This window comes from Lipotes vexillifer, unplaced genomic scaffold (assembly GCF_000442215.2).
Source record: "Lipotes vexillifer unplaced genomic scaffold, Lipotes_vexillifer_v1.1 scaffold20, whole genome shotgun sequence".
NCBI classification, from domain to species: Eukaryota; Metazoa; Chordata; class Mammalia; order Artiodactyla; family Lipotidae; genus Lipotes; species Lipotes vexillifer.
In genome coordinates, this window is record NW_006791528.1 from 265095 (window position 1) to 289799 (window position 24705).

The following is a 24705-nucleotide window of genomic DNA, read 5'->3' on the forward strand; positions in this document are numbered from 1 at the left end:
CGGAGCCCTGACCAGCTGCCAGAGCCGAAGGAGAGAAAGGCGCCCTCCCCACCAGAGGCCCACAGCGCTTGAAAGATGACGGGGTGGAGCACAGGGGAACCCCCACCCCTGACAGACCACTGAAAGGGAACAGCCCTCACCCCCAACCCCCTCCGACTTCTTCTGAGGACAGACACACACACACACACTCATTGATACAAGTTGGGCACATTTAGGCAAAAAATCCTCTTGGTTTCTTATGTACAATATTCAGATTTTAAACACAAAATCTTTTCTGTGATAAGTTCCGGCAGGCAAACACGTTCTGATGCTGCCTGACCCTTTGCTGTCCACACGTGCTTTGTGCTGAGTGTCCCCAGCCGCGAGAAGAGATGGCCAAAGGGGCTCACAGACAACAGGCGCCAGCCCTTCCCTCACACCTCCCCACAGCCATCTCCACGAGCGCCCTCCAGGTGGTCTCAGAGGACAAGTCCCCATCGAGTGCATGGGCCGAAACACAGCCACAGCCCTGCCTCTCTACAAGGAACAATCAATATCCAATAAAGTTCTGTTCCCTTTTAAAAGTTCTTAAATATACAACTTTCTTCATAACACACAGCTGAATGAAGTCTTTGCCCTTCTTTGTGGGACGGAGAACAACAATGCCTACATGTTTTCAGGTGACTCAGACATTTCCTGGGGGGGGTGGGGGTGGGGGAAAGGAATGATTTTTCTAAGCTAAATAAAGGAGAGGCCAATACCTCCTCCAAGTGTGGCTGGTTCTCTTTCACATATCTCCCATCCCAGGAAAATAATTTAGCTCTGCATAGGACTTTTCCATTAAACACATAGAAAACATCATCTCCATCTGTAAGAGATTTGTAATGAAAATTTAGATGGCAGAGAAAATTGCTTTGCTGATACATAAACCACCTTGTGTCCCTAACTGGATTCATGGTAATCCCTAAGGACGTCCACATCACACTGACCCCACAAGCCTAAATGGAGAGAAAGCCATTAACCTGGCTGGACCCCAAGCAGCGGTGGCCTCCCCACACTCTCCCCGTCCCTGCAACTCTCTCCCAGTGCAGTCCGTGCAAAAGGAACAGATGGGTGGAAACGAAAGTCCACGTTTCCAACTGGCAACCCACGTCAACCCCAAAAGGCTGAAGAATCATCAAAGAGATTTCAGATGCTCTATGAAGAAATTCACTTTAACACTTATAACTTTAAGACTTTGCATACATTACAACAGTGCATTAGTGATACAAGTTGTAAAATACTTTTCCATTCCTTTGGATTTTGCATATGATGGTTCTGCATCAGTCACTGCAGGTAGATTGAGCAAGCTTTGTTTTCGTGTTTGTTTTTTTTAACATGCATTCAACTAGATATGATTCAGAACAGATTAACACTCCCTTTTTATCATTACAGTTAGCTAAAAAATTGCCTGGCAGCCCACCAAACAGGATTTGCTTTAAGACCAACCCACAGAGTCAGTTGGAGACTGAGGGTGCTAGGACCTGCTGGGCCGGCCGTAGTAGTGTTTAGCTAAGTGTCGAGAGCATTAAGAAGAAAGTCCTGGTTGGAGGCACAAGGCCTGCAGCACCAGCTGTGGAACCTCCATGATGTGACTGCACAGCTCCATCCACAAACCTGGGGGGGTGGGGAGAAAGACGGACACAGTCACACACAGCTCCTCTGGCACCACTGCTCAGAAAAGGAGGCATTCAACTGGAGGAGGAGATCCACTAGGACAAGAAAGGGCAGCAGCAAGAGAGGCAGCCATGCTGGTTCCCATGGACCCCAGAGACTTCCAGTTACAACTGGAGTCCTACTTCCTGCAGGAGGCGGGCAGGAGACTAGAGCACAGCCCAGGTAAGGGACACAGTGCAGGGGGTGCACAGCAAGAACTCAATGGTTTCCTTTTTCTTTCCTCTGCAGAGTCCCAATAAGGACAAAAATTTAAACGCTGCATTGCCTTTGGATCATCAGGTAGCATTTTTCTTGGCAGTATTTAAACTGACACAGATCTCCCATTCTCCTCTTAAAAAAATGCACTTTAGTCACAAGCTGGCCCTGGGCTTCACCAGTCACTTACGTTTGCAGGGTGATCACCACTGGGGGGGCACATAGCTGTAGGTGGGCGTTCCTGGGGCCCGATACGTGGGCACGGTGACGGGGTGGGGGGCGACAGGAGTTGGGGAGTGGGCAGTCAGCAAGGTACCTGGAAGGAAGAGCAGGCATCTCAGTGGAGGGCAGCACCCCACCACTGCTCCCTCTTACAGGGGAGCTCCCGCCCGACCCCCGTGGCAAGGCGGGAGGCAGACAGGAAGAGGGGATGGCTCTGACCCACAATGCTCTCAGAACTCTTGATTATATACAAGTCAAAGCTGTATAAACACAGCAAGCTCGCATGGATAGCATGTCTGCAGAAGCCTTTGGGCCTCCTCTCCATAAAAGCATACCGTATTATTTTTGCAGATGAGGTGATAAAAAGAAAACAAAAATATTATTCGGCATTAAAAAGGAAGGAAATTAGTCACATGCTACAACACGGATGAACCCCGAGGACATTATGCTCAGTGAAATAAGCCAGTCAAAAAAGACAAATTCCGCATGAGTCCACTTATACGAGGTCCCTAGAGAAGTCAAATGGATAGTGACAGAAAGGAGAATGGTGGTTGCCAGGGTCTGGGCCAAGGGGAAGGGGGAGCTGTTTAATGGGTACAGAGCTTCAGTTCTCCAGGACGAGAAAGTTCTGGAGATGTGACACCACAGTGTGATAACAGCACTGACCTGTACACTTGGGTTATGGTGGTAATAAATAACTGGAAGAGAGGGAGAGAGGGAGGCGGAGGGAGATTCCCAACTACATGAACTTCTGAGTACCGTAAGCTAAGCATGTTTTCCCTGAAACTGCAGAAAACTCGGCTGTGTCCATTCATGGACAAGCCCCACCTCGAAGCTACGGCCTCACCCAGCAGCCCTCCTCTCCCCCTCCTTCCTGCCTGCACCCACACCAGGGCACCCACACCAGGGCCTGCCATCCCCGCCCTCCATGTACCGCAAACACGCAGTTTCTATCTGTGCCAGACTCTCCTCCGCCTTCACGGGTAAGTATGGGAAAACCAAATAAAATAGACTCTAAGCAGAAACACACATTGTATCCTGAAACACCATTCTCTCCTGACACGTTTTCCTTATACTGAAGTCTAGGAAAACAAAGAGGGAACTATATATATATATATATATATATATATATATATATATATATATTTTTTTTTTTTTTTTTTTTTAGACCCAGCCATGGGCAACCAAACGCATTGTGTGTACCTGGCCCCTCACCACAGACAATTCACATGCCCACAGGAGGTAACCTAATCCCTAGACATTCAGTCAAGCCCTCAAACACTCCAAGGTTCCATGGAGACAGGCCCATTCCAGCCACGGGTCTCTTCTCTCTGTGGTTTAGTTTCAAGACCTAGGGGAAGCCTTGGGAGATAAAGTCAACGTACGCCAAAGGATTTCTACAGGCAGCTGTTATCTCTATGAACACAAGACCGGCTTCCCTAGATTCATAGAAACATCCCCGTTCAGACAACTTGGCCTACGCTGGTATCCCACACTGAAGGGGAGGATCAACAGGGCCAGCCCCCAGATCACAAAGTAATATATATATATATATATATATATATTTTTTTTTTTTATTTCCTAAAGACCCAGCCATGGGCAACCAAACGCATTGTGTGTACCTGGCCCCTCACCACAGACAATTCACATGCCCACAGGAGGTAACCTAATCCCTAGACATTCAGTCAAGCCCTCAAACACTCCAAGGTTCCATGGAGACAGGCCCATTCCAGCCACGGGTCTCTTCTCTCTGTGGTTTAGTTTCAAGACCTAGGGGAAGCCTTGGGAGATAAAGTCAACGTACGCCAAAGGATTTCTACAGGCAGCTGTTATCTCTATGAACACAAGACCGGCTTCCCTAGATTCATAGAAACATCCCCGTTCAGACAACTTGGCCTACGCTGGTATCCCACACTGAAGGGGAGGATCAACAGGGCCAGCCCCCAGATCACAAAGTACCCCCCTCTGCCCAAGCTCTATGTGCTCGCCATAGGCATCTGGTCACTCCTTGTCCCTACAGCCAAGTGACTCAGCTCTCCAAAAAAAGTGGCCCCATCCCATTTGGAGAGGGCTACTCAGTCATGGTCTATGGAAAAGGTACTTGGTTCATGGTCTAAACCCCACACTCCAGTCTCAACTGAAAGGAGAGCGAAGAGAAAGGAGGGGAGGTAAAGAAAAACATAACATGCCATTTCTTCCCAAAAGGATCAGATGTCCTTCCACACAACCCTAGCCATGAAAAGTCAAAGCCAAGGGTCAGAGTATTGGTGAGCTCTCCCTTCCCCCAGCCCTCATGCCATCACACAGCAGGCACCCCAGGGCCAAGGACTCACCCGCTGACATGGCCATAGTGGTCCCCGCCACCATGCCCATGGTGACGCCGTTGCCTCTAGGCGGAGGGATGGCAGCAGGGTACACCGTCGCCGGCATGCCGTTAGGCTGCACCACTGTGGTGTGGTGGATGACGTGAGGGGGTGCTGCATACAGGGGCTGGGGGTAGTACGTGCCTTGCTGGGGAAAGAAGAGAGACGAGGGCCACAGGGTCCCACACCCAGAGGGTCAGAGCCCCGAGGAACCGGCCCTTCCCACAAGCACAGTGCCCAGGAGACCCCGTAAGACACCCACAGTGCGCCCCAGGCCTACCTGTGCATACGGGCTCTGCTGGGGGTAGGCACTTCGCACGGGGTATACAGCGGTCTGGTAGGGGTTGGGGGAGGAGGAGTACGGTGGCACCGCCCCGCTGGTGGGGGAACAGGACACTTTGTAAGGTGTGCCAGGAGTGTAACCTGAAACAAAGAAGCCCAAAGCCTTAATTCAAACCCACACTCGGCCAGACACAGGGGACGGACCAAGTGTGCAGCGAGGAACGAGGCAGTGTTCCAGCCCTGACCACAGTCATATCTGACACCTCTGCTAAGACGTGGCTTCACTGCTTAGACTTTATGTGCAAGTATTTTTTTTTTCGGGGGCGGGGGAGAAAGTTCTACCGAGTGCATACTTACATAGGAACAGGAAAGAAACACTGGTCCTGTCGGAATTTAAATTAGCACGCCCTTGCTGGGGCACAATTTGGCATTAAAAGTATGTATGTCTTTTAACCCCACCATTCTACTTCTAGAAATTTGTTTTAAAGAAACAAGCACAGCACATAAAAAGATGCTCAACATAGCTCGTCATCAGGGAAATGCAAATCAAAACCACAGTGAGGTATCTATCGCCTCACATCTGTGAGAATGGCTATGAATAAAAAGAACACAAATAACAAATGTCAGTGAAGCTGTGGAGGAAAGGGAATCCTCGTACACTGTTGGTAAGAACACAAATTGGTATAGCCACTATGGAAAACAGTATGGAAGTTTCTCAAAAAACTAAAAATAGAACTACCACATGACTCAGCAATTCCACTCCAGGGTATTTATCCCAAGAAAATGAAAACGCTAATTTGAAAAGATACAGGTATCCCAATGTTCATAGCAGATTTACAATTGTCAAGATAAAAAGCAACCCTAAGTGTCCATCAACAGATAAAGAAGATGTGGGAAACACACACATACATAGGGTCGCACACGGGACTGCTACTCAACCATAAAAAAAGAAGGAAACTTTGTCATTTGCAACATGGATGGACTTGGAGGGTATTATGCTAAGTGAAATAAATCAGAAAGAGACAAATACTGTATGGTATCACTTATATGTAGAATCTAAAAAATACAACTAGTGAATACAACAAAAAAGAAGCAGACTCACAGATATAGAGAACAAACCAGTGGTTCACTGGAGAGGGAAGGGAGGAGGGGGGCAACATAGGGGTAGGGGATTCAGAGGTACAAACTACAAGGACACACACAGGGAATATAGCCAATATTTACAGTAACTATAAATGAAATATAACCTTTAAAAACTGTGCATCACTGTATTGTACACTGGTAACATAAAATACTGTACATCAACTACACTTCAATTAAAAAAGAAAAAAAGAAATAAGCGTGGATTTGAACAAAGGCTGAACTGTAAGCATGCTCATCACAGTGTTGTTAATTACAGCAAAAACAAAAGGAAAAACTTGTCAAACACCAGGGTTTTGCTAAAAAGATTTCTGGGTCTAAGGCTGAACAGCATACTTTTGCCTTTGTCCCCACCCAAAATGACAATAAAGCAGATTAATAAATAAAAAGACACAAAGCCACACAGATCAAGAAGAGAAGACATTTTAGAACCTAATAATTTTGGAATCTTTTTAAAAGTACAAGTGGAAAATAATTTAGCAGACTCAAAAAAGCTGTACTCTCAGCCAGCAGTGAAGAGGGTCAAGCAGCAGCCTGACACCTGGAAAGCCCCTTCCCCTAGACCTAGAAGCTGTCAGCATGTGTTGCCAGGAAGTGACGAAGGACCACGATCTGGAAGAGGGATTCAGAGGCTACCTGGTAAGCAGTAAGATGCCTGGTTCCCCTCCTGACTCCCCATTCCAACGGAGGAGTTTTTCTCCAGGAAGGTTAAGAGAGGGTCCCTGAATTGCCACGTTCATAGCCCACTGATTTATATAGACTAAACCACCAGCAAACTGTGGTACAACCATACAACAAAATACTACTACTCAGCAACCAAAAGGATAGAACTGCTGATACACATAACATGGGATAAATCTCAAAAAAAAAAAAAAAAAGGAAAATACAATATGTAAAAGAAGTCAGACACAGTAACACATGATACGAAACTCTAGGAAAGACCAACATAATCTACAGAGACAGAAAACCAATTAGTGGTGCCCAGGGGCCAGAGGGCATGAGTGCATCTTTCACAGGAATGAAGTCACTTGACTGTTTGTGGTGTCACACATCTGTATACATGTCCAAACACACCAAACTGTGCACTTATAAAGGATGGCTTATATGCAAATTATACCTCAATAAAACTGCTTTCTAAAAAGTCTGAGAAGCCATTTCTCATTCACTAGAACGGCTGAGATGGCAGAGTGCTCACACGAGTTCCATGGAACAATACAACTTCTCATAAAGCTACAAATATACTTCCCATAGGGCCCAACAATTCACTCCTAGATACTTTCCCTAGAAGAATGAAAACATACTTCCACAATAGGACTTGTAAAAAATGTTCACCAATCTTACTCATAATAGCCAAAAGATGGGAAATAATCCAAATGTTTATCAAGAGGAAAATGGGTAAATTATGATACATCCACATAAATACTACTCAGTATCAAAAGGCAAAAGCATGAATGAATCTCAAACCACGCTGACCTTTTAAAAGACACCAGACACAGAGCACATACTGCATGATCTCATTTTCAACACTTAAATAAACCTAGCTATGGTGACAGAAGTCGGGGGGAGTGGTGTATGATTTGGAGAGGGTGAAAGGAAAGCCTAGGATGATAAAATTGCTCAGAATTGGGCTTCCCTGGTGGCGCAGTGGTTGAGAGTCCGCCAGCCGATGCAGGGGACACGGGTTCGTGCCCCGGTCTGGGAAGATCCCACATGCCGCGAAGCGGCTGGGCTCGTGAGCCATGGCCACTGAGCCTGCGCATCTGGAGCCTGTGCTCCACAAAGGGAGAGGCCACAGAAGTGAGAGGTCCTCGTACCGCAAAAAAAAAAAAAAAAAAAAGTGCTCAGTATTTTGTTTTGGGTGGTGGTTACGCGAGTATGACAATTGTCAAAATCCATCCAAATGAACATTTAATATGTGGGTGATTTGCATAAATTATATCTCAATCTTAAAAATGAGCTGAGTATTAAAAAAATGAAAGTTTAAAAAATTTAAACCACTTTATTGAACTGTGTTTAGCGGTGTACTTATATTTTAATTTAAAAGAGAAAAAAAGAATGAATGACTTCCAGGATATACACTAGTTTCTTTTTGTTGTTCTTTTTTTTAACATCTTTATTGGAATATAATTGCTTTACAATGGTGTGTTAGTTTCTGCTTTATAACAAAGTGAATCAGCTATATGTATACATATATCCCCATATCCCCTCCCTCTTGCGTCTCCCTCCCACCCCTCTAGGTGGTCACAAATCACCGAGCTGATCTCCCTGTGCTATGCAGCTGCTTCCCACTAGCTATCTATTTTACATTTGGTAGTGTATACATGTCCACGCCACTCTGTCACTTCGACCCAGCTTACCCTTCCCCCTCCCCGTGTCCTCAAGTCCATTTTCTACGTCTGCATCTTTATTCCTGTCCTGCCCCTAGGTTCTTTAGAACCATTTTTTTCCCCTTAGATTCCATATATATGTGTGGAGTCTCAGGATTTGGAAAAGCAACGTTAAAGACAAGAGCAACGTTAAAGACAAGGCAAAAACAAATACGGTATTTGTTTTTCCCTTTCTGACTTACTTCACTCTGTATGACAGACTCTAGGTCCATCCACCTCACTACAAATAACTCAATTTCGTTTCTTTTTATGGTTGAGTAGTATTCCACTGTATATATGTGCCACATCTTTATCCATTCATCTGTCGATGGACACTTAGGTTGCTTCCATGTCCTGGCTACTGCAAACAGAGCTACAATGAACATTGTGGTACATGACTCTTTTTGAATTATGATTTTCTCAGGATATATGCCCAGTAGTGGGGTTGCTGGGTCATGTGGTAGTTCTATTTTTAGTATTTTAAGGAACCTCCATACTGTTCTCCACAGTGGCTGTATCAATTTACATTCCCACCAACAGATACACCAGTTTTAAATGGTATTTTTTTTGAACCACAAGTCCCCCTTTCCTCCAAGGGGCCAAGTCAGTCCTGGAGACCCACTAAGAACCATCATGCACTTGGTATGCCTGGGTTCACTAAGACCTTAAATGCCATGTTTCTTGTTTATTCCCCAGACTGTCCCTCATGGTGTTCATGATGAAGATGCTGGTAAAGGTGTTAATGCCCCAAAGTCACACACATCAGAGCAGGTGCTCAGACAAACCCAGATCCAGCTGCACTGAGCAATGACTCCTTTGCCCAAACCAGGTAATTCCCAAGCTCAGCTCGTATCTGTTTTAAGGAGAAAAGACCCTCACAGGTTTCCCTATTTCTGTGTTTTAGAAAAAAAATTTTGTATTGAAGTATACTTGATTTACAACATTGTGATAGTTTCAGGTAGACAGCAAAGTGATTCAATTACACACACACACACACACACACACACACACGCGGGTTTTTTTCATATTCTTTTCCATTATACGTTATTCTAAGATATTGAAATAGTTCCCTGTGCTATACAGTAAATTCTTATTACTTCTCTATTTTATGTATCTATTTGTATCTGTTAATCCCATACTCCTAATTTATCCCTCCCCTCTCCCTTTCCCCTTTGGTAGACTGAAGTTTGTTTTCTATGTCTGTGAGTCTGTTTCTGCTTTGTATATAGATTTATTTGTATTATTTTTTAGATTCCACATATAACTGTCTTTGTCTTTCTGTCTGACTTACTTCACTTAGTATAATATTCTCTAGGTCCATCCACATTGCTTCAAATGGTAATTATTTCATTCTTTTTTATGGCTGAGTAACATTCCAACATACACACATATACCGTGCCTTTTTAAACCAATCACCTGTTGACGGGCACTTGGGTTGTTTCCACGTCTTGGCTATCGCAAATAGTGCTGCTATGAACACTGGGTATCTTTTCAAATACGAGTTTTTATCTTTTCCGGATATATGATCAGGAGTGGGATATATGATATCCCACATATATCATATATATGATATATGATCAGGATTGCTGGATTATATGGTAGCTCTATTTTTAGTTTTTGTTTTATTTACTTATTTGCTTATTTATTTATTGGCCACCTAGTGCAGCTTGCGGGATCTTAATTCTCTGACCAGGGATTGAACCCAGGGCCCCGGCAGTGAAAGCGCCGAGTCCTAAACACTGGATTGCCAGGGAATTCCCTATTTTTAGTTTTTTAAGGAACCTCCATACTGTTTTCCATAGCGGCTGCACAAATTTACATTCCCACCAGGTTTCCCCATATTATTTTGAAATTCATTAACTATTATGTAAGTAAAAACAATGCCAAAATTTGAAGACACCAAATTTCAATACCAGTTTTGAGCTGAAAGAGAGTAGAACAAAGAGTCTCAGGATTTGGAAAAGCAACGTTAAAGACAAGAGCAGTTAAATCCCTCTCTCTAGCTGCTCATCTTCTAGTCTTTAAGAGGGACAGAAAAGGAAAGTGATAGTTTCACAGGTATATACACGTTAAAACCCATCAAATTGAAGCTTTAAATACATGTACTTAATTGTACACCAATTATACCACAATAAGGTGGCAAAACATTTTCTTTAATTACAAAGAAAAAGGTAATTATGAAAGCCACTAATTTCTAACCCTGCACTGACACTCCCAGGAGACGGCTCAGTGATAGCTCCTAATTCCGCATAAATGACTAACTACATCAGAGGAGGAAATGAGGCACTGGTGCCTGGACACACTTGTGACCAGTCACGGTGATGGAAGCACTGCACCAGGGCAGAGTGCTGCCAACTGCCAGAGTGCATCACCAACATCACACGTCATGCTTGGGGCCAACAGGGCTTGTCAAAAGGTCCAGCCCTCTTGACAAGGTGTTGACTTCAGGGGAAAACCACAAGGAAAGAGACCACCAAAACAGCAGCACTGACACAGTCTTGGCTGGCAAAAGCAGGAGCAGGTTGTCTCAAAAACAGAAGCTTGTGGATGAAGGCAAAGTAGGTCTGGACAGCTCTCTCCTCAGCGAGCTACCCTCTCCTTCCCACTTCTCACAACCCTGCAGCAGCGGCATCGTTGAGTTAACTCACAGGGGAACACTGCTAAACGTGGTCCCACTGGCCTGAAGTAAGAGAGCCTCATAGGAGTCACTAAACTCACATCTGACCAAAAGGATATCAGGTTTTTATAAAAATGTCAGAAAATCAAAATATTCACAGAATTAGCATATTTTGAGAACAAGTGCTAGACTTCAAACTTGAAAATCACATTCAGAATTTCTGGTGCTAGCCAGTTTTCATAGGTTAAAAGGAACTAACAAGGCCCCCCCTTTCTTCACTGTACAATTAAAAAACATCCATGACATAGATGAAACAACTGGAAATATAAATACTGATTGTAGTACTGATAGTATTAAGTAATTAATAGTTATGTTTTAGGTGTGATGATATATATTTTTAAATTCATCTTTTAAAGATAATACTGAAAAACCGATGAATGTGATGTCTGAGATGGGCTTCAAAATAATATAGGGGAAAGTGACAGGAGTACAGATGGAAAAGATCAACTATAAGCTATTAACTGCTAAGTCTAGGGCATGGGCAGGTGGACCCCGTACTGTGTACTTGTGTATACTTGTAACTGCTGAGGCTAGGGTGTGGGTAAGTGGCCATCATCCTGCTGTGTACTTATGTATTTTTGTTATTTCAAATTTTTCATAATAAGAAGTCTTTCAAAGTGTTTTATAAAGGTTTAGGTAGATTTATGGATTAAAAGAGACAAGAGACATAACAAACTCAACTTTATAAAAAATTTTTCAACATGTAAATTTTGAATAGATCCTATTTCCAAATCTTTTTTTAAAATTTTTGGGACAAATGGGCAAATTTAAATATGAACTATAAAATGAAATGAGAGAATTACTGCTTCTAAGTATGATAACAGTATCACAGTCATGCAGAAGAGCATCCTCATTATGTTACGTTGAGGGTCAAACTGAAGCCCACAGGACAAGAGCCAAAAAAGGCTATAACTCTGAATTGCTTCAAGAAAAAACCAAAACCAAACAACAAAACGTACACACACACTCATCTTTATATGGTAGATAAAGCACATACGGCAAAATGATAACTGATGAATCTCGGTGCTGGATATTATGGACGTTCACTACACTGTTCTCTCAATTTTTCTGTATATTTGAAAATGTTTTGTAGTAAATAAGGTGAACAAATTATAATGCCTTCAGATGGTGACACACAACTGAGAGAGGAGCTAAGAAAACCTCCCAGGAAACAACAGTCATGCAGGAGCTAAAGGGACAAGGAAGGAAGCGGCAGAGGTCCCCTTCTACTAGGAGAGGAACATAAAAGCTTTCTGAGCCTTTAAAAAGGCCATAAGCTAGGAAGGCATGGCTCTTCAGCAATCTGATCTGAAAGATAACCTGGCAGCTAGGTACTAGCTGGAAGGGCAAATAAAGGTAAAATATGCCAATGTTCAATACATACAGCCAACCCGCTATAGGAAGTCATGGTTCTATAGGATAAAGTGATTCAAAAAAGAATGAGAAGAGAAAGGAGAACCTGTCTGAGGAAGTGAAAACACACAAGCAATGCATGCATGATCTGAATGAAAAACTGGGAGAAAATAGAGCCTCTAAAAAAGTCATCAATATTCCTAATAAGAAAGTCCATGACAATTTTGTCTCTGTTCAAACTGCAGAAGAGCCTGGAGCTTGGACTGAAGAGAAGCTGGAAGCTGTCCACCTGAATAAGCTTCTAAGGACACGGTATGAAAGCAAAGTTAGGAAGATCTAAGCATACACCTCTCCAGAGAGAGGCCCTCTGATTCAGAAGCACTCTTCTGGCCCACCATATCCACTAAAAAAAAGGTAAAGTCCCTTATTTACCACAATCAACGATAGGCCAACCTATGATGTCGAGCTTTTCTTTTAAGGGAGGCTAGAGGCCTACTGTTGCAGAAACCCATCCAGCAAGCCTGAGGTCTCTTAATCATCTGAGATATCTCTTTTATAACACCTGCCTCATATGTACACTTTATTGAAGATAAAGAGATGACTCCAAGAAGCTACCATGTGTATGCATTTGTCAGAATACAATGGATGGTATATTTAAAATGTGAGCATTTCATGTATGTAAATTTCACCTAAAAACAAAACCTTAAAGAACTGTAAACAAATATTAACAATATGCCCACTGAAGTAGATGGGGAAAAGCGTCCTGACATCCACAACTTACTTCAAAACACATGAAAAAACAAGATGGACTGACGGATGGATGGAGTAAAATGTTTAATTTTAAAAGTTGATTTTAGGGACTTCCCTGGTGGTCCAGTGGTAAAGAATCTGCCTTCCAATGCAGGGGACGCGGGTTCGATCCCTGGTTGGAGAACTAAGATCCCACATACCGCGGGGCAACTAAGCCCGCGCGCCACAACAACTGAGCTCGCGCACCTCAATGAGAGAGCCCGCGTGCCTCGAACTACAGAGCCCACGCACCCTGGAGCCCGCATGCCACAACTACAGAGAAGCCCACGCACCACAACTAGGGAGAAGCCCGCGCGCCACAACAAAGAGCCCACACACAACTCAGATCCTACGCAGCCAAAAAACTAAAGAAAATAAATTTTTTTTATAAAGTCGATTTTAAAAAGTTTAATTATAGAATCTTGGCAGTCCATACGTAGATGCTTACTGTGAATTTTTTTCAGCTTCTCTGTATGTTGGAAAAATAGTCACCCACTATTTCTACTAATTATAGCAACAATTTTTAATATATATTATCTTACTGCTTATTCTTGTAACTGTGAGCTATGTCCTGAACTCTTGAAAAAATTGATTTTGGTTTTTTGTATGGGCATGAATATTACATCACTTTCTATCCAACACTGAGACAAATCAATTTCAAGGAAAGTAAACATGTCCCCCAGTCAATTAAAAACCAAGTGTGTATAGGCACTTTCCTTTTTGTTTTATGTAACACCAGATCCACTGTCTCACACCAGAGAAGCTCAACAGGAGTCTTACAAACTTAAAATTTAAAAATACATAAATAAATATACATACATCTCATAGTATCCAAAATAGACACTTTGTGAAATAGTATTTAGATCTGCCAACCATTCACAATACAAAACCAAACACACGCATTGCTTGGTCTTTCAAAAACACTAACAGCTTTCCAGATGCTCCTTCCCTAAAGACGATTCATAAGGGTGCCACACAGACAACACACTGGCCACAGCCTTCTTCCCCCTCACTCTCAGCAAACATGCATCACCGCAGGCTGACCTCCTCTCTGGGCAGAACTCACGCACAGGGCCACTGCTCTCAGACTGCTGTGAGGGGCCAGAAGCTTTTTACATCGGAACAGATCATTTTTCCCCAAAAGTACCGCATACCACACAAATTATGTATAATAACTTTGAGTATAAGACATTTATTTAGAAAATTTGGAAATTCAGAAACATATAGTATATGTGAGAAGGAACGACCTGCACCAAACACAGCATCATGAAATTTCAGAACCTGGAGACAAAACTACTACAGAGCACCAAAGATTAGCCCAGCTCAGTCAACCAAGCATCAGAAAGGTACCGACATTCTCAGCGGCAGCAACAACAAAACTGACAAACAGTTCGGCAATGTCCTCAAAATTCTGAGGGGAAATAACTGCTAGCCTAAAATTCTATATCCAGACAAACTAACAATGAAGTGTGAGTGCAGAATAAAATGTTTTCCGACGTGAAAAATCTCAAAACTGTGACTCTCCCATACTCTCCTGGGAGATTACTGAAAAAGATCCTCCACTAAAACCGAAGAGTAAACTACGAAAGCAGACAAGGAATCAAGTGGAAGGGAAGAGAAGAGAACTCTCTGGGATGATGGAGGAGAACGACCCAGTGTAAGGCCCAGAGGACAAGCAGCCCAGGCCAGAGTAGGAGAGAGGGTTTCAAAAAGATACCACCAAGAAAAGAAAACACAAACACCTTACGTGGCCTAAAATGCTGAGAAGAGACCCCACACCTGGGGGGAAGCTGAGGGTTTAATTAACTTTGTGGTTACAGAAATCTAATAAAGGACACTAGGTCCAGGGAAGGAAAAGTAACTGCAGAAGAAAACAGCCACTCGTTCACAGCAGTGAGCAATGCTCACAGGGTCACAGTAACAGGGGTAGGAAGGAAAATTAGGAATCTTTAAACTATGTGAATGTAAACCTTTAACTTAAGTGAGAGAGAGAGACAGAGGCCATGACCCCACAAGCTATTAACACACCAATGCTCTTCTCTCCTTAATTTTTAAACAAACCTGGGATCTTACTTCATGGACATAATTCTGAGCTTAAAAAGAAAGAAAGTGACATACCATAAAGCATTTCCACTTACTAAGTATCATAAAGCATTTCCACTTACTAAGTATCCCTCATAAACAAGTAATAAGACCAGTTAAACACTGAAATAAACCAACAGTTTAATCAAACCATTACTTTACTAGATATATCTACATGTATACATAAATATTTGCATAACTGATTATTCTCATTTTTAAGCTATTATATTGCCAAACTGTCCTCCAAAAATGTTTCCCCAATTTATCCGCCATCCAGTCATGCATGGCAGCAACCAGAGAAGCCTTTCCATCACTCTTAGCAACGTTTTCATCTTTTAAAAATATGTGCCAATGTAATATCTAAATCACCTCTTACATAGAGCTTACTAAAAAGAACTGAATGCTTTCTTGATGATTTCAGATGATCAATGCAAATATTAGTTACAGATACTCCTGGCTGTAAACGGGAATAGAACAGAAGCCTGAATGTGCATCCTTGGTGCCTTGGGAGCTTGATTGCGTGCTTGCAGCTAGAATCCTCAATTAACACAGCTGAGGAGATATAATGATTCATTAAACAAAATGCCCAAAATGAAACATCTTTCCCAGCAGTGACAGAGTCAGGATTTGAGCCATATCTTGCTAATGCTACAGCCCAAACTCTTTCCAATATACTGTTCTGATTCCAAAAAAAGACAGCCCTCTCTGGTTGCACATGTACTCAGCCTACTAGGCTTGTTCATGAGGATAAAATGAATATCACCTCCATTTCCAGATTCTGAGTGATGGAATCTTTCAGCAAAAGACATGACATCTCCTCACAAGGTTCTCTAAAACCTCCCTACGTCACACTTGTAAGAGCTAAGAAATAAGCAGTGTTAGAGCTGCAAAAGTGCTTTAAAACCTACATACACAACCCCTACACTATACATCAGCTTTGTCCAAAAATCTGGTGGTGAGAGAACCAGAACATTGAGAAAGCAGCAAAACTGGAGAAAAATTTTGTTTAATTTTTCTATAGTGACAATTTTGGCTTACTCATCACATAAGAAAAAAAGCCCACTGAAAAAGGAAATTTAAAAATTCAAGCTATGAAAATGCTGAGGATCCCAGAAAAAGAAGGGAGCACAGCTGTAGCCTAGACTCAGGTCAGGTGGCTGCAAGCACTTGCATGACACTGGTAGGACCTTCCAAGTGCCTTTTATCTTTTTCATTCACAAATTTCACATACATCTTTATTCCCAGCTTCTCCTAAAAATCTGAAGATCTGGCAATGCTGGGCGAGCAGTGTGGCAGCCGACAACTATCCAGCACCCATCAGCGGACACCCCTTTCAACAAGGCAGGCCCTCTTGGCAGCCACCGTTCCCACCAAGACCACTACTCCCCCTGCCCGCCCCAGCTTCTGGGTTAGAGGAACAGCTTGAGAGCAGTCTTGGAAAAGAGGCAAGAAAGGGCCTATCTCCCTACAAGAAAGGAAGCACACGAGAGAAGAGGAATGGCACCTGTTCTACAGCTGGGCCAGAGGAGGAAACTATCAGACACCAGCACCAGCCCAATAAACACCAAACTTTCCCTTCAGGGGAGCACTTCATACCCTGGGCAAGGAAAACGGCTTCACCAGCCTCAAATAAACCTGAGGCTCTTTTTGTAAAAGAATAAGGAAGTTGGAAGCTTTTAGTACAATTTTACATCAATTTGTACTCCATAGAGAAAATGAGTACAAGTGAGCTATGCTGGAGAATTCTAGAACAGTGACATTTTATGGTGGTCTGCAGCATGATCACATACAGTAAAAAACAACTAATACTTATGCAAACATAAACTTCAATCCATTCCTACCACCATGTAGAAAAATTAATCCAAAATACATCATAAACCTAAATGTAAAACCTAAAATTATAAAACTTCTAGGAGAAAACCTTTTTGATGTTGGGTTAGGCGAAGATTTCTTAGAAATGATACCAAAACCGTGATTCATAAAAGAACAAGATGATAAAGTGAACTTCATTAAATTTAAAAACTCTTGCTCTTTTAAAGACACTGTGAAGAGCCACAGACTATGAAAATATATTTGCAAATCATATATCTTATAAAGAACTCTCAAACCCAACAATAAAAAAACAAACTTAAAAACTGACAGGCAGAAAAAGATGTACACAAACACTTAACCGAAGACACACAAGTGGCAAACAGGCACATGAAAAGATGTTCAACATTATTAGTCATTAGATAAACTCAAATTAAAACTACAGTAAGATATCACTACATATTCACTAGGATGGCTGACATTAAAAAGAATGACTATATCATGTATTAGCAAAGATATAAAGGAAACTGAACTCTCCTCCACCGCTGGTGGGAACATAAAATAGCACAACTCCTTTGGAAGAGTGTGGCAGCTTCTTACAAAGTTAAACATACGCCTGCCTTAAGAGCCAGCCACTCCACTCCTCTGTATTTACTCAAGAGAAATGGAAGGGTATGTCCACATAAAGAATGTACACAAGTATTCACAGCGGTTTCATGTGTAACAGCCTCAGACTGCACACAGTCCCAATGTTCATCAGCCAGTGAACGGGTAAGCAATTTGTGCTATTTCTGTACAATGCAATACTACCCAACAATAATAAGAAACGAACTACTGATATACACTACAACATGGATGTCAAAAATTATCCTGAATGAAAGCCAGTCCCCCAAAAAGGGCATTCAATATGATTCACTTACACAAAATTTTAGAAACTACAAACGATCTGTAGTGAGAGAACACAGATGAGTGATTTCCTGGAGCCTAGGTGAGGTCACAAAGGGGCAGGAGAAAACTTTTGGGGATGAGGGATATGTTCACTCTAGACTGAGAAGGTGGCATACATCATATCAAGTACCCTTTAAATATATGCAGTTTACTGAATGTCATTCAGACCTCCAAAGAGCTGTTTGAAAAAAGTTAAACAAGATGAGATGTTTCACAAAAGGAGATGGTGGTGCCATTTGGAACTTAAATAATCTAGTGAGTAATAACATAATACTGCTTGTCCCAGGGAAGGGATGTTCCATAACAGATCCCAAAAGATGGCACAAAGTAGCAGGTTCTCTAGTTCTTGGGGGAGAAAGAGTGTGAATAAAAGCTATGCAAAAACAAAACAAAATCTCTTTTGGAAAGAACAGGTCAATGTGTCAAAGAGCTAGGGATTTAAAGTTGGGACTCTAGGCTTCACTGTGTCTTAGTCATGGGAAACCTTCATAACTGCGAACATTACTCTGGTGTAAGTACAGGGAACGTGAAGTCAAGGAGAGAAATCTTGGGAGCAGGAAGACCAAGCTAAGAAGGTCTTTCTCTCGGTGTGAGCTACAGGGTGAACAAAGGCAGTCAGACTGGGAATGGAATGCAAGTCATGGACAGAAGGGCCACAGAAAGAAGGAAGAATTTTATGATTATCAAACTGGAAGAACTCAGGAAAAGGACACTGCTGCTGTCTCCTCTCCTGTCAAGTTAACTATGTGAGGCTAGGGGTTCCGAGGGACAAAGAAGCACCCCAGCAGACCCGTGAGGCTAAGCCTTCGGGTCAGAGTGTAGGCCACCACTGCTGCAGCAGAATCACAAAGTCCATCCTGGGTGAATAAAGCCTGGAATGAGCCAACACCAAAATGCAGGCTCAAAGAGGAAAGTCCCAATTAAAAAAACTGTCTTTACAAGGACCAGACCCAAACAAATTCCACTTTCAATTGTACCACTTGATTTCTAAAATCTAAAACTATTCTCATGCACCTTACATAGAAAACAAGACTTTCTTTTAAAGCCATAATCAAGGTGCTCAAGTTCTAGAGAGAAATCAGTTATCTCTAAAAATGTTAGCAACATGGAAATTCTACTTATTAACATGGCAATATGATCTTTAGTTTCTAATAATCAACACTATTTCATAAATACATACTTGTTCTGGCACAACTAGTTACCTGTAACAAGCTATAATTGGAATGAAGATCCGTGTTATGGAAGGACGCCAGAAATGCAATATATTGATACAAAGCTTTATGTGCAATAAGAATTAAGCTTTTATTGTACTTATTAAGAAGCCTAATTTTATGAACCAATAAATCAACCCCAAATCCCAATTCTATAACCACCCTTCTCAAAATCCATCCACTTGACATTCTCCCCCAGCCACATGGACAAAACACTTTTGCCACCCAGCACATATGGCCTGCATACCTGTTTGGAAGGTAGGATTCGCTCCAGGGTACATGTTGGGGGAATAGGCAGGAGCTGCTGCTGCATAGCCCATGGGGAAACCAGCTGGAGAAAAACAAAGAACAATGTGATTTTAAAACCAGGGCTCCCACAGACCCAACTGTCCTCAGCTTCTTCACCGCAACCCCCAGACTGACTTCAGGAGCCCAACAGCGCTATGGGTGCTGAGCAGGTGGTCTCTACTTGTCTCCTCTCCTCAGAGCTGTGATGGGTCACAATCATAAACAAGTCTTTTAAACCTAAGAGTATAAATGCTTACAACTTTTTAAGTTAAAAACATTTATTTGACAGAAACTGAATTAGAATGAAGTAAAAAAAAAAATCCTAAGCCGAAGTCAGAAAACTCTCAATTCTTCTGGCAGTTTTATTTTCGATTCTAATCACCTAATTTATTACTTAGCAAGAGTAATAAGAGTGTTGCAAGCTTCACATGCTAAACGGCTCTAACCAGCACCATACACAAATGGAACTGGGAAAAATCTAATCACACATTCCGTTTGCAAGCAACCTGACCTTTATTAACACAAATGAGGAATCCTTAGTAAGACTAAACTACAACCACTAATTGATCACGTGAACACAACAGAAACATCAAGAAAGACGTTAGTGTTTCAGTCAAAGCCAGAGGGGCGGGCTTCCCTGGTGGCACAGTGGTTGAGAGACCACCTGCCGATGAGGGGAACACGGGTTCCTGCCCCAGTCCGGGAAGATCCCACATGCTGCGGAGCGGCTGGGCCCGTGAGCCATGGCTGCTGAGCCTGCGCATCTGGAGCCTGTGCTCCACAACGGGAGAGGCCGCAACAGTGAGAGGCCCGCGTACAGCAAAAAAAAAAAAAACCAGAGAGGGGCCTCAGTTATTCACTCCAGGTCCCTCACAGCTCTCAGCTCGATCCATTCACCACACGACAATGGGGCCTTAAAGAGCCTTCTCTACATTCAGGGCAGAGCCAAGATGACCCAGGTTTGCTAGTCTTTACTACCTACACAACTAGTTGCGAGAAGCTGTTAATCCCTCCAGAAAATTCTAATCTGCAGGGTTCCAAATCAACATGGTTGAGAACCACTGTTCCCTCCCACTCCTGTCCATCTTCCCAGTCACAGTACTGTCCTCCTGAAAACGCCCCTTGGCGAGTACCATGGACTGTCTCCTCCAACAACAACTCTAGCTCCTTTCTGGCAGGCAGGGGCTGGCAAGCTAAAAACTACACTGCCCAGACTCTCCCTCTTGCAAGAGGTTGGAAGTGATCCCAAATCCCAATCACTTCATAAAAACAAAAACTTAAATACCACTAGCTGTGTAAAAAAGACTTAGCTTTTTACAAGAAATATACTTGCAAATTATTTAGACAAAGGGGAAATACACTTAATATATAAATAACTTTTAAAGTTAAAAAACAAAAACCCAAAAGAAAACGGAAGACATGGACAGAGAGAACTGCCAACTACCATTTCTAACTTCAGGCTGGCACAAATCCAAAAGCTGAGGACACGCTTTCTTGGCAAGGTTGTGGGGTAAACAACAGTCTCACACCCTTCTGGTAGGAGTGCAAAGCAGTAAAAATCCTACACAACAAGGGAAATCGGCAGTACCTTTAAAATTACATCTGCGTTAGAAGATGTGGTAATACCTACAACGGAGTATTACTCAGCCATTAAAAAGAATGAAATAATGCCATTTACAGCAGCATGGATGTACCCAGAGATTATCATACTAAGTGAAGTAAATCAGACAAAGAAAGACAAATATCATGTGGTATCGCTTAGACAAATATTATGTGGTATCGCTTATATGTGGAATCTGAAAAAAAAAAGATACAAATGAACTTATTTACAAAACAGAAACAGACTCACAGACTTAGAGAAAGAACTTAGGGTTGCCAGGGGGGAAGGGTAGAGGGGAGGGATAGATTGGGAGTTTGGGATTGACATGTACACGCTGCTATATTTAAAATAGATAAGCAACAAGGACCTACTGTATAGCACAGGGAACTCTGCTCAATATTCTGTAATAACCTAAATGGGAAAAGAATTTGAGAAAGAATAGATACATGTATATGTATAAGTGAATCACTTTGCTGTACACCTGAAACACAACATTGTTCATCAACTATACTCCAATATAAAATAAAAATTTTTAAAAAGAATAACAGGAAAAAAACATCACATCTGCATTTACTCTCTCCACTGGCAATCCCACCTCAAGGAATCCACCCTGAAGATAATTTTCACAAACACTATCAACTGCAGTATTACTGGAATAGCAAAAGACTTCAAACAACATACCCATGCAAAGAACTGGTTGAATAAAACTATGGAAACCCCCACAAGATGAAGGGTTATGCAGCAGTACTATGTATTATAAAATACAAATAAGAACAAGGCAAACCTTTGTGAACCGACAGGGAACAAGAAGCTGACAAAGCCAAGTGACCACCACCACCTGCATCTGGATTCCAGAAAGCAACCTGCCATTCGGCTGGGGGGAGGAGGATGCGGGAGGAGAGCCTGCAGCAGCAGGGCTTTGCAGGGCCACTTCTGCCTGCCGAGGCCTCCGCTAACTGCTAGTGCCGCCCCAGGGCTCCCCAATGAGCCCGCTGACACTGCACACTCGGGTCAGGCTCCCGCACCCACTACTGCTTCCACCCCACCAGATCCTTACAAGCGTTACCCACCCCTACAACGTCTGAACTCCTAACTGCATCTCAGTGTCCGATAACCTCGTGCAACAAAGGCGAAATTAGAATATATGGACATAGTTGGCCTGGGAGCATGATATCTGTGTCCCCTCCAAAATTTACATGTTGAAACTCTAATCCCCAATGTGATGATATTTGGAGATACTTAATCGTGGTAATCATTCCACGACATATATATACATTAAATCACCACGTACACCTTAAAAAAACCCATGTTGTACAACCTAAATATATACGGTTTTTATTTATCAATCATGCCTCAGTAAAGCTGGGGGGAAAAAAAAGATCAAGCAACGTGTTGTGTGGTTAACAAAGGAAGGTATCAACCGGATCACCTATAATTTTTAATACACTTGTTTATTACATTCCATGAAAAAAACACTAGGAATGGCAAGACACAGGACCTTATGGGTGAAAAAGAAAAAGATAAACTGATAATACAGATCACGGGTGATCCACAGACTGCAGTCAGCCAACAAGGTCTTTAAATTGTGTATTTCTTATGACTTAGAAAACTAGAGCTCAGGTTTGCTCCAAGCCGCCCCTGCTGTTTAGAAGAGCAGTGCGGGGAGCTTTGGTCCCTCGTCTAACCCCTGCCCTCCAGTGCTCCGCCCGCGGGTGGGGAGGGGCCAACCTGTGCATTGGGTGGGGAATCCAGGAGGGGAAGCTGCAAAGGACTGGGTGGGGTTGCGGAGCTCCTCCTACTGAAGTCGGGGAAGCGAGGGAGGGGATGGGGGGGTGCAGGGCCCCAGAGCTGGACCCACTGAGGTGGGACGCAGCCTCCTAGCCTCCCCTCCCCCACCTTACAGTAGGTTCCAATAATATTTAATTGCATCTCGGGCTCTCGGGCTTAAAACTCACCCACAGGCTCGCAGGTCCCTTGACTGCGCTCCTTCCTCTATTAGATAAAGTATCGGGGGGGTGGGGAGGACGGGACACCACAACGACAGGGAGGGGACTGGAGGGCCCCCTGAAGTGCTGGCCTCAGCTGACTAAAGAGATTGGGACCCACGCTGTCACAGACCCCTGTCAGAGGACCCCTTAGGGCGGAATTGAGGGGGACAGTTAGGAGGCGGTCTGTGTCAAGTGAGCATGGATCACCATGGGGTGGGGAGCACGCTGACCCCTGAGAAGTACTGTTAGAAAGATGCGTTCCTCCCTCCCCTTGAAGGATGTGGGTGGGCTTGAAGGCTCCAGTCCCCGCCACACACTCTTTGCCCGACTGCACCTCTGGCGCCGGCCTTGTTAGCCTGGCTTCCAGTCCTAGAACTTGCCAGGCTTCGGGGGAGAATCTGGGCTGCTGAGAGGGGTCTCTGGGGGCTCAAGCTGTCCCTGGGTTTCGCAGGTGGAGGGAGGAAGGGTGAAGGCAGTAGTGGGGTGGGGCTGGGAGGGATGAGTGCCCCGGGAGAACCTGCGAGAGAAACCCCCCCCCAGCCCCTGCCCCCTGCCACTGAGCCGGATGCCCGAGGCTTTCCGTGCCTCTGGGAGGAGCCCTGCTTCTTCACCCCTGTGCTCAGAACCATGCGGAGGCAACTCCTCACCCTCCGGCTGCTGTGCCACGGTTTTCATTTAAATGTTGTTCTTGGCTCATTTGGCTTTCAGTTCCCTAAACAGCAGTTTTGAGCTCTCCAAGCTATTTAAAAGTGTTCTCCTTAAAGTGAGACTAAAGCCCACTCTTCTGGAAAAACTACCTTCACTTCAGAGGAGATATTTTTTCCTCCCCATTTCTTCCTTCTACTGCCCTCTGAATAATCAAGCCAGAGTCAAGCAGCTCTGCGAGCACTAAGCAAAGATAAACACAAAGAAAATCACATCTAGCCATTTCACAGTAAAAACGAAGATATTTTAAAAGCAGCGGGATCGGGGGGCAGGGGGGAGGGAAGGGATATACTAACTCCAAAGAAACAAAAATAATTCTGACAGAAACCGGAAGACAATACAACTGCCTTTAAAGTGCTGAGAGAAAATAACAGCCAACCTAAAACTGTATACTCAGTATGGTAGGCAAACCCTGCCCCCTCCCAGAAAATACATCATCAAATCCCTAGAACCTATAAATGTTACCTTATTTGGAAAAAGAGTCTTTGTAGACATAAGTTAAGGACCTTCAGATAAGATCATCATGGATTACAGGTAGTGGGGGCCTAAACCCAATGCCAAGTGTCCGCATATGAAACACAGACGAGAAGGAGATGATGTAACCATGGAAGTAGAAGCCGGAGTGATGCTGCCACAAGGCTATTCATGTCACGGAATGCTGAAAACTTCCAGAAACTTCAAGAGGCAAGAAAGGATTCTTACCTCGAGCCTCCAGAGGGTATGAGGCCGTGCCAACACCTGAATTTTGGACTTCTGGCTCCCACAACTGTGAGAGAATAAGTTTCTGTGGTTTTTAAGCCACAAACTTTGTAGCAATTTGTTATAGCAGCCACAGAAAACCAACAGACTCATCAAAAATATGCTACAAAAAGGAAAGCAAAATAAAAACATTTCACAAACTAAAACAAAATTCACTGCTAGCAGACATGCAGTAAAAGGGGAGAGGAGAGGAGGGGAGGGAAGGAGGGGGGAGGAGATGAGGGGAGATGGGG

General features: G+C 43.3%; 1 protein-coding gene across 1 annotated transcript in view; it reads right to left on the minus strand.

Moving 5' to 3' along the window:
* Window positions 1–930: 930 nt before the first annotated feature.
* FAM168B (family with sequence similarity 168 member B) overlaps window positions 931–24705 on the minus strand; it is a 26865-nt gene continuing 3090 nt past the window's right edge. The window contains exons 2-6 of the mRNA XM_007464450.1: window positions 19380–19463; window positions 4756–4898; window positions 4446–4623; window positions 2081–2206; window positions 931–1635 (exon numbers count right to left, since the gene is read on the minus strand). Coding sequence (XP_007464512.1) covers window positions 2094–2206; window positions 4446–4623; window positions 4756–4898; window positions 19380–19463 — 518 coding nt within the window. The 3' untranslated portion in view covers window positions 931–1635; window positions 2081–2093. The remainder of the gene's footprint in view (window positions 1636–2080; window positions 2207–4445; window positions 4624–4755; window positions 4899–19379; window positions 19464–24705) is intronic.